Here is a 14,336-nt window from a genome sequence, read left to right on the forward strand (position 1 = left end):
GACAAGTGGTGAGTTGTTGTGCTGTCATGCCCTTTCCATTTGTTATATAGCAGGTGTGACAGGAAGCTTATGCAACTTTGCGTCCGGGTTAAACGCGTTTTGTGGACAGCCAAGCGAGAATCACAATTAACGGGTTTAACGGACATTTTATGACAAGACGGAACAAGGCAATTATGCAGGTCACTAGTGAACTGCCACACATCCATCTACTTCATCAATGTATTTCAACAATCGTATTCGCAATCAGCCCTTTTAGCCAGTTGCCTTGACAACTGCTCACATTTTTCTTTTCCACCTTTGAATCAAGTTTAATTCACCCTTCTGCAGGAATGGATTTTAATCGCTCTTAAACCCGGTTCTACGTGCTAAAACAGATGTCTTGATCCTTCTGGGCGACGTTTTCTTCTGCTTTTTGGAGGTAACGACTCAGCAAACACCCTGACGATTGACAACACGACTTTTGCGTTCTGGTAATCTAATTACCCAGACCTAACTTACTGTCATAGTGGTCCTGTCACCATTGCTTTGAAGCGTAGATGGGTAATCGGTGGGATGCATTACCGGGTCGGTTAGCTTTCAAATTGTTGACAATCGCAAATACTTTTTTCTTTGTTATTCTCCTCTAAATTACTAAGCAGGTATTAATACGTTCACCACCGAGGTTTCAGAAGGGAATTGAAGTTGCATTTATTATTCACAATCTGTTTAATGTCAAACCATGGCCTAGGCTGTAGCTTTTGCAACTGTACCTCAACCTGGCTGCATGCGGACTTATCTTTCTCACTTCATCTACAAACCAAGAATCTTTCGTACTTCTGCTCAAAAATAACAATTTGATGGACCCTATTTAGCCAGAGCATAGATCCACCCTTTGTTTTGTAAAGATCTTATCGCTAGTGTTTGTGTATATAAATAGACCCATTTATTGGTACAGGTAAATGCTCTGGTTGCAGACTTGACGAAGTTGTAATTTTTCGCTAGCCAACTCCGTCTGAATGCTGCTTGCGTGCGTGAGGAATAGACGCAGTGAAAAAAGAAAACATGTTACTCTTGCCTTGCAATAGTCATCAGCTATCCGGCAAAATGTGGTGAATCCGCCTCTTTATTGCTTTGTCACATTTTCCATTTACGGTATAAAAAAGGACCCAGTCATTCTTGCTCCTATGTTTACATTCAAAATGTTTCATTAGTGCACTGGATTTCCAATTTCGAAGAAATAAATTGCAGCTTTCCACCTAAATGTTTAGCCACCATTACGCAGTGTCCTTTATAGGCATAGCTTTCGGAATTTCATTTACAGTGTATCTAGCCTTTCTCATAAGTCCTTTATTTGATCTGTTTTATTTTTCTTCAGCCAAAACCGCGTACCGTTGTGATGGCCCCGACTCCATCAGCACAGACCTCGGGGACAACAACACCGGCCTCCTTTGATTCCATGGCCGGAAGTAGTCCATGGATGGCAGTGACTCGTGGATCTCAGCAAGCTGCGCCATCACTGCCACCATCCTCAAAATCGTTGCCGTTGTCCGTGGAACCGGCTTCGTCCTTGAGGAAGCACACTACTGCTTCCTCTTCTTCATCTTCATCCAACTCCTCGCAGGAGGTTCACTCCACTGCAGGTGTTCTGGAATCCCTTTTGATGGGTGGCTACGTTGCTCCAGACTCTCGACTGAGACGCATTTCCGGCTCTTCGGTGGCTACCACCATCACTACAGCCACAATCTCCAACCTTGTACGCCATCGAAACGCCTCTGAGGCGACATTGGTGACCACTGGTGGTGGTGTTTCTGAATGTCGCCAGGTCCTCTCCAGCAGCGGACCCTCGTCCACCTGCTGCCAGGCTCCCAAGGTCAGCAGTAGCTTCAGTTTTGACGGTGAGGAATGGCCTATGGTTACCTCAACCGTCAGTGGTAGTAGCAGTAGTAATAGTCCCACAACTGGTAATCGAGCAGGAGCGCTGAATTCTACACCTCAGTTGCTTATGGTGGGTTTATTTCCTGACATCTAAGATGTAATTTTTTCTCCATACAATTGTTGCACTGGTTTTACTGCTTTGTTTCTAGAGCCCGAACTCGTCTTCCTCCTGCTCATCTCTGGCTCATCTACTAAGACACGGATGTCCACCAGCCTCGGTGACGTCTGTCAACTCCGCTATAACTACTGCTGTCACCACCGCACCGACGACCACCACGGTGACGGCCGCAGCGGCTTCAGAGCCTCTATCCAGTCCTATATTACCGACGGCCTGTGCCGCCCGAGCTAGTCGACTGGCTGCTTCTGCTGCTGCTACTGTGGGGATGCCTAAAACTGCGCCTTCAAGACCCCTTGATTGCCCCCTCTCCATCATTATTGATCCGCAACCATCCAGTGGGGTAAAAAGCGCCACCCATCTGCCGCCAAGTTGTAAGTGTCACGCACCCGACAAAGGCGTGTGGTCGTGTGTGTTTGTAGCTCTTTGAGTAGACGTACATGTTGTGCAGATTTTTTGGTTGATAATTAGTAAAATGGGAACAAAAGTACATAAGAACGCTTATCTAGGACTAATGAAACTCTCGTTTAAACGGTAGGAACCTGTTGATGGTGCTGAATTTCACACCTGGGAGTCTGTTGTTTTTTGGGAAGTCTGATTGGCATTATGGTCTCTTACTTGTCGCTAACTTTGTTTTTTTTTGCTATAGTTTACAAGATTTGAATGGTTCGGACATGCCATACTCCCCATTGAAACTGTTAAACTTAGAAAGAGGGGGGAATTTTAAGGCTACATTTTGCTTCTCCTCGAGTTTTAATGTTTTTTTTTATACGGGTTTACAATGCCTCTGGCTTAGCGGCCAAGGTGCGTCATAGAACCGCTTTGAAGGACAAAACTGTCGATCAAAGAGAATCGGGAGTACCATCATCTGGGCTAACTTCTCACAGATTCTCAAAGATCAACGAATATTGGAACTTTTGTATAGCAAGAAGTTTATGGGGCCTGAGTTTGCTTAAAATGACGCTTATTTTAGTGTCCGACCTTTTTTCTTCGGATTAATTGTAGATGAAGATGGCTTATCACCAAAGACGGAAGGTCCTCCTTCTTCCAAATTACCCCTATTAGCGCCACAACCCAAGGATTCTCTTTTCCTTTTACACGAAGTCCCCAATAACAACAGTATTAGCAACCCTCAACGCCAAAGTAACCCCAGTGGTGGTAGCAGTGGTGGTATTGCTCGTAAAACCAACATCCGCGACACCAGTGAGGATGAGGATGCTGCACTGGCCAACTCCTCACTCTGCCGCCTTCTACAAGGCCCCGATCCACGCTGGGAGACAGTGACGGCGGAAGTAGATGCCACAGCGCAGGAGGATGCCCCTGTTGCACCTCCACCCCCTCCCCCTTCCTTCTTTGAACTTCCTTCTGACGTCCTTGTTGTCAGTAGCGGTGGTAGCGGAGGTGAGGTGAGGCGTACGCGCTACGACTCCTGCCCAATGGCCCTGCGACAACCCCTATCCGTTCCTGCGCCATCTCAAGTCGGTGTAGCCTCGGTACCTCCACCGCAGTCGGTGACATCTCCAACAGCAACGTCAGTGGTAGCGAAAGGATCAAGTGGCGAATGTGTCGTTGTTGGCAGCGGTGCCAACGGGGGGAGCTGTTGCAGGGGATCTAGCTCATCTGCTCCGCCCTCTGCAGTTAACGCGATGGATGCAAGCAGCTCGTCTCGTAAGTTTGTTTGTCTTAAGTGTTTAATTGTAATGCGTCCTCCGTGGTAGTATTTATCTATCATGACAGCTTGTGTGTGCAAGCTTTTGCCGTTAGTACTTGGTGGGGATTTCGATCGTGGGCCTTGGTAACAATTGTGAGGCCAATCACACCCTGGCGCACAGTAATGCCATTTACGTGTGATCAGCAACTAGATGGCTAGCATACAGTCGTTGATAAATTCTTGTCACTCGCGCCATCATTTATCCATGTGCACACGTGCGCACACCCGTATGCATGCGCAAATGAAAATTAATGCGCTAGGCATTGGTTCTGTGTATTTGGATGAATTCAAATACCCGTGTATACATATTTGTATAGACCTGTGTATGTGTGCATGTGTTTGTGTGTATACTTCAGCTTACTCGCTCAGCAGTAACATTATCATCACTAATATTTGTGATTCTCCCCCACATAAACACCGGTATGCTCCTTGGCCTGCCACTTCTTGATCGTGCAATCGTCTTTGTCTGTCACGCGATTCAGGTATCGCATTGAGCATTTTGGGTCGAAGACACCTAAGGAGGATAAAGGTTGGCGTTCCCCCTTTCCACCCCTTCTGTTTTATTCACATATGCCTCTCCGTTTTGTCTTTTGTTATCACTCGACTACTTTTATGTGATTCCTTTCCTGTTTAATCACCTCTTTTCAATGAGAGCATCGGAGCCGGGGGAAGGGCTCTAAGTCCTGTTACATTCTAATGTGACTGATACCTCATCCTCCTGTGTTTGAGCAATGGCCAGGGGTCTCACAAAAGCCTTAATGCCTACTGTACCTCTTCTTTCATTGAGGTGCCAGGGACATTTCACTTTTCTTTCAAAATTTTCTACGGCTATCCGTTTGCCCACCCAATCACGGAAATACTTTTGCAGATGGTTTAATGTTCGTCTTTCTGCGGTTGGAATAGTCGTATGCTCCTCTGCTCTTGTTCCATCATTTACTAACTCGATGCAACCGTGACATTCTGCTCGTAATTTCCACCCTAGTAGCAAAATATGCTAATACCAAAGATTGGAAGTCCTTTATCCCTTTCATACCTATGCAAAATACTTCAATTTCCCCTTCTGTCTCCATTGGCAAACAGTGGGTCTGTTTTATTGTTTACATTCCAGTGATTAACGCTGCGGCAGGAGTGAATTTTAGACGCAATTAGCAGGCTCGTAGTCATTGCCCATAATTCACGGGGTATAACCTGTTCCTTTATTGTCTTTGAAACACTTAATAGCACTTGTATATCACACTCAGTTGATGGATTCATAAATTTTTGTGGTTAGTTTTTATTTTATACGTGGTAACTAGGCAAGACTTGTTGGTTTAATAGGCATCGCCTCTACCATTTCCCAACAAGGGAGGAAGTCGGTGCTGGAATCTACTCGCATCCTGACTCCTGTTTAATTAGGTAAATTTAATGAGTGGGAGAGCGGTAATAAAGGTAATTTTAAAAGGCGAAGCACACTTTCTCGCGAAAGGAGGCCTGGTTCCCTGTGAATTGACATGAATCGCGTCATGATTGTTCTACCCAACTTTTCCGCTTTTCGGAATGGTGGAGGCTTATGGCACAAACCCATGTTTTAAGGCTCCATTGCGTCATAATTGCGCTTGTTATTCACACCTTTGAAGAATTATTACTGATTAGAAATATCGTATTTCTGTTTAGTGAAGGTCTTTGTTGGCTCTTTGATGCAGTACTGCGTACTACCGTTGAAAGTGGTACCGTTGACGTCAATCTCTTGCCTTCCTCTATAGCCATAAACATTGAGAGAAATCGTCGGGCTGCCGCAGCGGCTGCAGCGCAGATAGCTGAGGAAGCGGAACACCAACGCCGACAACGTCCCAGTTCACGTCACCTCTTGGAACGACAGGTTCGCACGCCCCTTTTACTACTTTTCATAACCTGGAATAATTCGGCTATTTTGTGGCTTCGTGTAGTTTATTTTGTAGATACTTGAACAATTGAATTAGGTAATCACGTGCTTTTATTCCATTCTTTTAAGCGTCTTCTGTTCCAACAAAACGTCGGTCAGGTTACGACCTACGGATCAGGGAGTCACAGCCTACTAGAGCCCACACTAAGCCACCATCATCAGCAGCGACGGCAGCAACAGCAAACCCCGCTGAACTGTGGCTTCATCAGCAGCGGAGGTGATGTTCTCTCAACTTCCTCTGGCGCTTCCTGCTGCCACATTCAGGCAATGGGAGGGGAGGGCTTCTGTGAGCTTGATGCTGCACTGCTGACGACAAATCCTGTTGCACCAGCAGCACAGGCGCAGTCTCTAGTAAGCCAACGAACGCCATTGGAGGACTTCTCTCGGCGCATGAAGGAAATCGCACCCAATGTGCGTGTTTCACCCACGGGCTACCACCATCACTTCCCTGTCCCCAGTCTCTACTCGCCTGATCACCAACAACAACCACAGGTCAGTCATTTTTGAGCTTTGGGGTGTCAAATCGTACAAGCAGTTGCGCTCATTAAATTGGCCTATTTTACAGAAATCCTACCTTACGCAAAACTGTTTACTCTTGCCAAAAGATGTAGTGTTATGTATCTCCTGTCATTAGGCCGACAGTCTTAAAAACCCTCGGTCAGTGTTTAATGTCATTGATGCGTAGTTGATTTGTATTTATTGAAAGTGTCCGTTTCAGCGTCCTATGCCCATTCGTCCTATGTTTACTTCTCATCTTCCGCTTGTCTTTCACTTCTAGATGTCCCAAGTTCAGCCGGTTTACGAATATTCGGGTGGGCATTTGGCGCCCGTGAATTATGAGTACCAGGATCACCAGCAGACTGCATCTTCATCTCAGGGTCTCCTCACAGGAACTTCCCCGCAGTACGAGAACCCCGCACTTGGACCCCCACCACCTTACTCCTCTCACCTGCCCTCTATTCAGCCCAAGTTTTTAAGCCACCACCACAATCTTCAACAACATCCCCATTCCCATCACCCTCATCAATACCAACACCATCAACAACAACAGCAATTACAACGGCAAAATCAACAATCGTACTACCACGCCCAATCCCACCCTCACCATCAGCAACAGCAACAGTTGCTCTACCACCAACAGAGATCATCGGTGCCGCAGCCGCCGTCGCCACAGGTCCTTTGTGGCTCTGAGGCTTACGCAAGTTCACCTAGTATGGCTTACTTCGACCCACAGTTCAGCTTTCAACAGCAGCACCAGATGCTGATGCAGCAGCCGCCGCCACCGCCATCACGACCTCCTAACTACCCATCGCCGCTGTCTCTGGCACTTCAGCAGAGCCAGCCACTGCCCCACTCGTAAGTTGTTTGGAAGATCCTTGAATACGTCACAATGTACAGGAGTGTTCACAAGTAACCTTGTTAACCAAAGAACTGAGGGGTTGGAAGACTAATAGCTGGAACTTTATGCCTCCGTCGTGGAGTCCGTTTTGTTGAAGTTTGCAAAGCCTACATGGTTGGGTGGTCGACGTCTTGTCTTGGGTGTCTCCTCCCACGCTCTCTTTGCGATCACTCTTCCGCGTCGCTCAAATTATTCCGGTGTTCGGGTGTATAGGTTTCCACTCTCAAGACATAAATGATGATTACACGTTGCGCAAAAAGTCTTTTAATTTAGTGATACTGGTGTATCTCATCGATTTCAGCTGATTGTGCATTATTTTGATATCCATTTTTTAAGGACAACTTTCTACAACGAGCGCATTTCATAAGTCAATCACCACTTGTAGAAAATTTTGCTCGAAAACTAATTTCCTTCAATGAATTCTTCTAGTTGCGTTACTCGCCTCCATTCTGTTGGTATTTCAATACTGTCAGACCGTCTACTCTAGGTTGTTCTTGATTTTGAGTAGTTATAATTCAGTTTTTCAATGTCATTATTGTAGGTCATTCCCTTTGGACCGTCTAGCCACCTTATTGGCTTCACTATTGGAGAAATAGACGTTTGGGTCTTTTACTGACTCAACGTGGGTTTAGCCATCCATAGCAGAGACCGTGCTAACACTTAGTAGTGTCCAGTCATCGTGAGGGGGGTCAAAGTGGTACAGGTTGCATAGGATGATCTCCCTGAGGATGCGCCATAAGCCATGGCTTTGTCACAATCTGGGATGGTAAGTAGACTGGAGCGCTGGCTAAGGGACTACAATAACTATTTTTACTTCTCAAACATCTGTGTCTCACTTTTCTTACCTTCAAACTTACAGTCAGGTAAAGGCGAGTCTGCGTGAGAAAGTGACAAGTCGTTGTCAAGCCGAGAACGTGGATATCATGGCAACCGGCTCCTCACCGCCACCTCCCCCACCCCTTTCCGCCTCCATCGCGCCGCACTCTACCGGCTCGGCGGCGCCAGCGGTGATTGGTCAGAAGCGTCCGCATCCTTCAGATGGTCTAAACAGCGGTATCGGGAATGGTGGGAATGAGTACTTCTATGGCCCACCTCCGCCGCATCCTCCTTCTCCACCTCACTATCATCAGACTTTTGAGCAAGTGAGCTCTGAGATGGATTTACCCTTCCTGGATGACTCGACCTACGGGAGCTACGAACTGTCCCAACAACAAGCGCCGTTACCAACACAACCACCATCACCATCGCAGCAGCGGTTCGCTGAGCGCCAATCCTCAATGCTGTTTGAAGAGCAGCAATATGCGCCGGTCTGCGACTGCAACAGCATTGCCAGTACAAGCGCCATCACCGCTGCCAACGACACTACTGACAGTAGCAACAAAGTGAATGAGGATATTCAACTCACAGCCGATATTGTCAATGATGTGCTCGAATGTGAGCGTCTAGGCAACAGTTTGGCGTTCTAGTTCTTCTCCAGTGGCTCGAGACTTCCCAGTATATTTTCATAATCCCCTAAAGTGATCGAGAGCCTGGCGACCGCAATTCATCACTGTGGGGTCCTACACAATTTTAATGAGCATTATTCTGCAACATTGGCCGCGTCTTGTTTTTAGCGTCGACCTCAGGGTCCCTCCCAATTTATCCTGTTTATCCATCCTTGCAGCTGTATTCGAATGGCTAGACTTCCGAATCCAACGCTTATGAGGCCTGTGTACCATTACGTTGTGTTTGCTATCTGCGTTGTGTAATCCTGAGGTCGGGGGGCTGGTTGTGCTTCAGCGAGCGTATCCTATACGCGGAGGTAGCAATGTTCCGTTTAATAAAATTCGCAAACTTGCAGCAGTTCCCCATAGACTCGTCCTGGTTTCATTTTCCAGTCAACTGCATCGGGTTGTTATTTATCGGCGTGGGAAGAGTTGATAGGTATCCGGTTTTGGCCGATTGTTTAGTCCCTTTGGCGAGGATAATGGAATCACCTGTTTTCTTCTTGCTGGTCTTGCCCTAGAAGTTGTGGTTTGTTTAGTTACCATTTGTTGACATGGCTTGAGTAGCTACGACTTCGTTTTCTGGCCTACATAGGTGTCAACCTTTCCTACTTGTGAGGGAGAGAAGTACTGCAGCATATTTTAAAATCATTCTTCGGGCTACCGAGGAGACGTGCAACTCTGATTTTGGCTTTACAAAGAGGATTGAAGGATATCGCAGGCGATTGAATCGTGGACCGCTGAAGAGAGGCCTGCGTAAGGAAGGCAACCATCTTTGATGTCCGATGAGTGGATTCGCGTCCGTATTTGCAAGAACGCATTAGAGGGTCAGAGGCTGTTCGACGAGTGCCTGTATTTTCCCATGGACGGTTGTTATTGCTGAGGTCACTGTATTGTTTTTTCGCATGTGGGTCACGCCGACAAATGTTGTAAATAGTAACACGTGCACACTTATCCGCGAGGCAGTGTCTCGTGTTGCACGAACGGATAGATAAATTTGCATTTTTTGTTCCTACAGTGGAAGCCCTCTTATGACCATCGCCCGTTCGGAGGGTTGGGGAGGTCGGTGTTCCCGTCTCAGGTCTCTCTTGTCGTCTCCTCCTCTCCACGTGCCACTACTTAGCGTATAAGAACGATAAAGCGAGGGCCTCGTAGCAATCGGGCACGTGTCCGAGTTAACCAAGTCTTTCGCGCCCGCTTCTCATCCCCATGGTTGGACTCTTCTTATTCGTTCCTTCTTCCCCCCCCCCCCCACTCCCTTGCGCCCCTTGTAGATGCACTGCCGTTTTTCTCTAGTGACATTGCCATATATAAATATTTTTTCATGCAAATTCGCTCTCCTCCCCCATTTGTGTAATTGCTGTCTTATCTCCTTTCCCCCTTTCCTTCCTTTTCTACTTAGTGAGCAGGCATTACTCCTCTCAGGTCTGTCACTTTTATCGCGCCATCGAAAGCGCGTCTTGTCTGGCATTTTATTTTTTCACATTTGACTGCACGCTCCACCCACCTATCTTTTAGCTGTGTGTTTGTGTGTGAATGTATCCATTATTATCAGCGAAGAAAGAAGAGAGCGCCACCTACCTTTGCTGCCACTCTTTGTCATTGACACATTCCCCCCGTCTCGCTACACCACATCGCCTCACATCCTATCACCGTTAAGGTATTTATAATCTCAGGCTTCTCTCCTTCCCTTTTTTCCCCTTTTTAGCCTAAAAAAGTTGAAAGGAAAGGGGGGATATGACTACCAAGCGCCCGTACCACTTCCGCTCTACCCCCTCGTCTTCTGGTATTACTGACTGGGGCACCGTACGTGCATGCATGCATTCGCGTTCTCTTGCTCTTGCGTGTGTGTTTGTGTGTGTCACTGTCAACCCTCGGGCTACGTGTAATGCTATTGTTATCAAAGCGTCTTCTATATCGAGTATTTTGTCATCTTTCACGTGTCTTGCTCTTCTTTACACAGGGGGCGAGAACATGCTAATAGGTTTGCTATTGGTGTTGTAAGGAAATGGAGTTTGTTAAATGGGTTTTTGTGAAACAAAAGTGTGGTAGTACCTTCGGCATCGACCCGCGAAAGAGCTAGGTGTGAAAGTGATGCGCGTTTGTAGTTGCTCAGTTGGTTCCTCTGTTGTTTGTTCCGGTTCTCGACATTTCCAGTGTTCATTCTCTTTTGTGTTTAGTTGTAAAACGAGTTTCCATTTTAAATTCAGGCATAATCTTGATTAAGTTTCGTAGATTTAGTGGCATTTGTTGGGACGATGGCACGCGGCGAGTGCGTTTTGTGTTAGTCTGTTTCGATGCGCTGCTGTAAGTAGACGACTGTGTCTCGCAGCTTTTTCGACACCTTATGTCTTTCCTATCTGCAATGGCTATTTGTAGCCTGTGCAGACGTCCGTCTGGGTTACCATCGGATTCTCAATTGTGGACCCGGTGCTACGTGGAAGGCGAACTCGTTCACCGCAGGTCAGTAAATCATTCCTGTTTAATTGGCGACCGGATCATCAAACGGCCAAACGTAAACTTAGAAGCACGCTGTCATGTTTACAATTGTTATCTTGTCAAGTGACTGTAAGGTGACCTAACTTGTTGGTGCGGTGTATTTGCCATATAACTGCATTAGGCTGCTCGAAACAAATTGGGCTTTGAGACCGCCACCGTTGCTACAACCTGTAGGGGCCTTCACAAGGCGACATGAGGTGGATTCTAGTTCAACCCCATTATTGTGCGAAGTTTCGTACCTTAGCCCTTTCCACTCCTATCGCGCTTTTTGTTGCCAACTGTCCATTTGGCGGACGATTTTGTAGGGTTAAAAGGAGAAGAGGTAATAATTACCCGGAGGTTGGTAAAAAACATCAGAAGAACACGGAGAATGCGCAGGAGTATGGCCAAGAACGTGGGGATGAGGATGAGGGACAGTGCAAGGGAGAAGCAGCACCTCCGCTTTCTTCCCCGTCTCCCTTTTTCCCTCTTATTCCACCCCATATTATCCGTGCCATTCTGAAAGGTGGCATGAAGTTCTTGGTTGCTTCGCGTAGACCTATGACAATAGCACCCTTGTCCGCGGATTCACTGGTCCTGGTGTAGCCTAGAGAAAAGGCGGCGACAAAGAGGTAAATCTTACACATCTTTGAGTCCTGTGCAGTTGTGCCGAGTAGATTCATCTCATCCGTGATTGGCATTTTGTCTTTAGCCAGTGGCAACTTCACGGTGAATAATTACACCTGTAGTACACTGCATCCGAAACACACACGTACACACGCAAACAGCCCAGTGTCCTCTGGTGACGGAGTGGTGCGTGTCTGATATGTGAAGTGTGCGGTGGTGGGTAGTGCAAGTGGTGAGTGGACTGTTTGGAAACGACCAATGAGTTCTTCATTTATTAAATCAACGTGGCAACAAAGGTACCACGCGTTATTTGGTCAGTTATTCTTGTTTATTTTTAAATGCTTTCTCATTCTTTTTGTCATTTTTTGCATGAAACATGAAACATCTTCATTAACAGGACAACCCATCCTGCACAGGAGTCTAGTATGTAATGGAGTCGGCAGGTATGCAGAGGATGCATGAAATTGGATAGCCTTACATGCCCTGAGTGGAGAAAAAAAGTTATCCAATCGTCCAAATGAGCAGCACTGACTCGGCGACGGTGCGAGCAATGTCCGTAAAGATGCTATTCACGTTGCACTCGGTGGAAACGTTGAAGTGGGACTCGGATTCGCATGTCACGGTTATTTCTGCCAAGGCCGTGAGCTGGGAGCGCAGATCATGGTTGTCAGAGGTTAGAGCACACCATCCCAATGTCATGACGCATTATGGTTTAGATTTTAGTTCATGTCTTTGGAGGAGACCTTGTTGTTTGCCACAGGCCACCACTACAGTTACAAAAATTTCTTGCTACCATCTCGATTGGCAGTGATGAAGTTGGCCTGAACCGAGGTATTGTATACCGAAGCCAGGTTGGCATGGCTTTTGATGCCTTCGCAGCCTTGGTCTAGCTGGGACGCCACGCGTGCGTTTGAAAAGCCATTGCTACTTGAAGTGCTCTTGCTCTGGAGCACCATCCAGGTTCAATGCAGTACACGACAAATTGACCTCATGGTTTTGATGTCGCTCCAGTGTGATTGGACATCGTCCAACCACCTCCTTTGTCTCGCAAAGAGGTCCATCTCACTTGACCTTGCATACAGCCGATATAGAAAAACAATCACAGGAGATGTTGAGGATACCTCTCATACTTGAACAAAGGTTATTTTGAGGAACGATCTTCTTTTTATTCATCACCACTACTTCACGCATCCAAGATCGGCCTGACCCTCATCACTTTCGCGTAAAGCTCTCTTTCTATAGTCTATCCTTCTGGTACCTCGAATCTCCGCACACAGCCTCGTTGATCAGATGAGACTGAGGAGAGGCTAGTGCAACTTTGGAATCGGGTTACACGGAGTTTGTAAAGCGTCAAAACTTGAATCGCATCCATCTATTCATCCATTCCGCATCTGCCCATCCCGTTATTTGGAAATTTAAACAAAAGCTTGTCCAATTGCTGAAGTGAAAGCACACGCGTTAAAATGGTGGAACACCATCCATTAGGAGGCAGCAGCAGAGTTGGAGGTTAATCCTATTTCACCAGTATTGGAAGGTAGGCAAGGAATCGGAGTAGAGTTTCGCGGGAACCATGCCCAGGTGCCCGTAGGGCAGTTGTAAGTACAAATGCATGGAAGAGTTGAGATGTTCACATCTTCCAAGGGCTGTGCGGAGATGCAGGTTGTTTACCATGCACGCCGTCGTCATCATTTGCATATCTGCCATCGTCCTTTTACGCCAGGTGGTTGCATGAGGGCAGTAAAAATCACGTGGTCTGTGGCAATTGCTTTCCTCTTGAAGGATTGGTGGTGGCTACAGTCAGAAGTCATAAATTCATCAGAAAATGACCTGATAATCTGGCGTCTGTCTGGCCTGTTCATTGCGGCCGCAGTGGGTAGACGTCTCTTGCAGTCGAGTGGACAAAATATTGATGCTTGCGGTTTGTCCTGAAGCAGTTACCAAGGTTGGTCGTCAACAGGCAACGCCAGCTTGACCATTCCAGTCAACGCTGCCACTAATTCGCCGGCAAAAATAGAAGGGCGCAGAGCGGAGTCGAGGAGAAAGAAAGCATGCTTATATGCAATTCCAAGTCCTTTAGCCAAAATTGCAAAGATCAAATTCAGATTTTGGGTAGGAAAGTAAGTTTGTTTAACCCCTGGCCATTTCAGTCGCTGGAGCTTCTGCCGCCCTCTTGGCAGCATAGACATCAGTTCAACCTCGAGTCTAGCAACCCTTCCATACACTGGTGACAACAAGCCTTCTGCCGCTTCGACATGTCAAACCACCTTGTCAAGCACGACTCTGGCACTAACGACTGACAAGACTGTTGGAAGGAGTTTGTCTGCGCATGACATTTAAATCTTACTAAAACTATTTTTTGCCATCACCTAACATTTACTGACATGGGTAATGGGACACCAGGTGTATTTCAACTGCTAAAATTATTGGGACGCCAGTGTTCGCAGGTCATCGAAAAGTTCACAAGGACTTCAGCATTCTCTGAGGCAATGATTTGTTACTTTTAGTCGAGATAGTTTGCATGCATTATCAAGATGAGATGGAGGTGGGTGAGTGTATTGCAATGGTACTCGTATTTTTACTCCATGATAGCCGCTTGAATCTTCTTATTACAAAATGCCGGTCAAACTCAATGGATGGCTGCATGTGATTCCAGTTTTGGCTCTGCATCAACTCCAAGTGCTTCACCC

General features: G+C 46.7%; 2 protein-coding genes across 2 annotated transcripts in view; both read left to right on the forward strand. All coding sequences in view use genetic code 11, as the record gives it.

The window, feature by feature from the left end:
* Positions 1-11,015, forward strand: part of EGR_09169 (hypothetical protein) — a gene marked incomplete at both ends in the record, with an annotated part of 28,406 nt that extends 17,391 nt beyond the window's left edge. Inside the window, 8 exons of the mRNA XM_024498418.1 lie at positions 1,355-1,984; positions 2,064-2,403; positions 3,134-3,697; positions 5,483-5,598; positions 5,731-6,153; positions 6,440-7,017; positions 7,920-8,494; positions 10,924-11,015. Of these exons, the coding sequence (XP_024347161.1) occupies positions 1,355-1,984; positions 2,064-2,403; positions 3,134-3,697; positions 5,483-5,598; positions 5,731-6,153; positions 6,440-7,017; positions 7,920-8,494; positions 10,924-11,015 (3,318 nt within the window). The remainder of the gene's footprint in view (positions 1-1,354; positions 1,985-2,063; positions 2,404-3,133; positions 3,698-5,482; positions 5,599-5,730; positions 6,154-6,439; positions 7,018-7,919; positions 8,495-10,923) is intronic.
* Positions 11,016-11,907: 892 nt separating this feature from the next.
* EGR_09170 (hypothetical protein) overlaps positions 11,908-14,336 on the forward strand; it is a gene marked incomplete at both ends in the record, with an annotated part of 4,899 nt that continues 2,470 nt past the window's right edge. The window contains one exon of the mRNA XM_024498419.1: positions 11,908-12,092. Within this exon, the coding sequence (XP_024347162.1) occupies positions 11,908-12,092 (185 nt within the window). The remainder of the gene's footprint in view (positions 12,093-14,336) is intronic.

Source organism: Echinococcus granulosus (assembly GCF_000524195.1).
Source record: "Echinococcus granulosus chromosome Unknown EG_S00135, whole genome shotgun sequence".
In the NCBI taxonomy this organism is placed as follows: Eukaryota; Metazoa; Platyhelminthes; class Cestoda; order Cyclophyllidea; family Taeniidae; genus Echinococcus; species Echinococcus granulosus.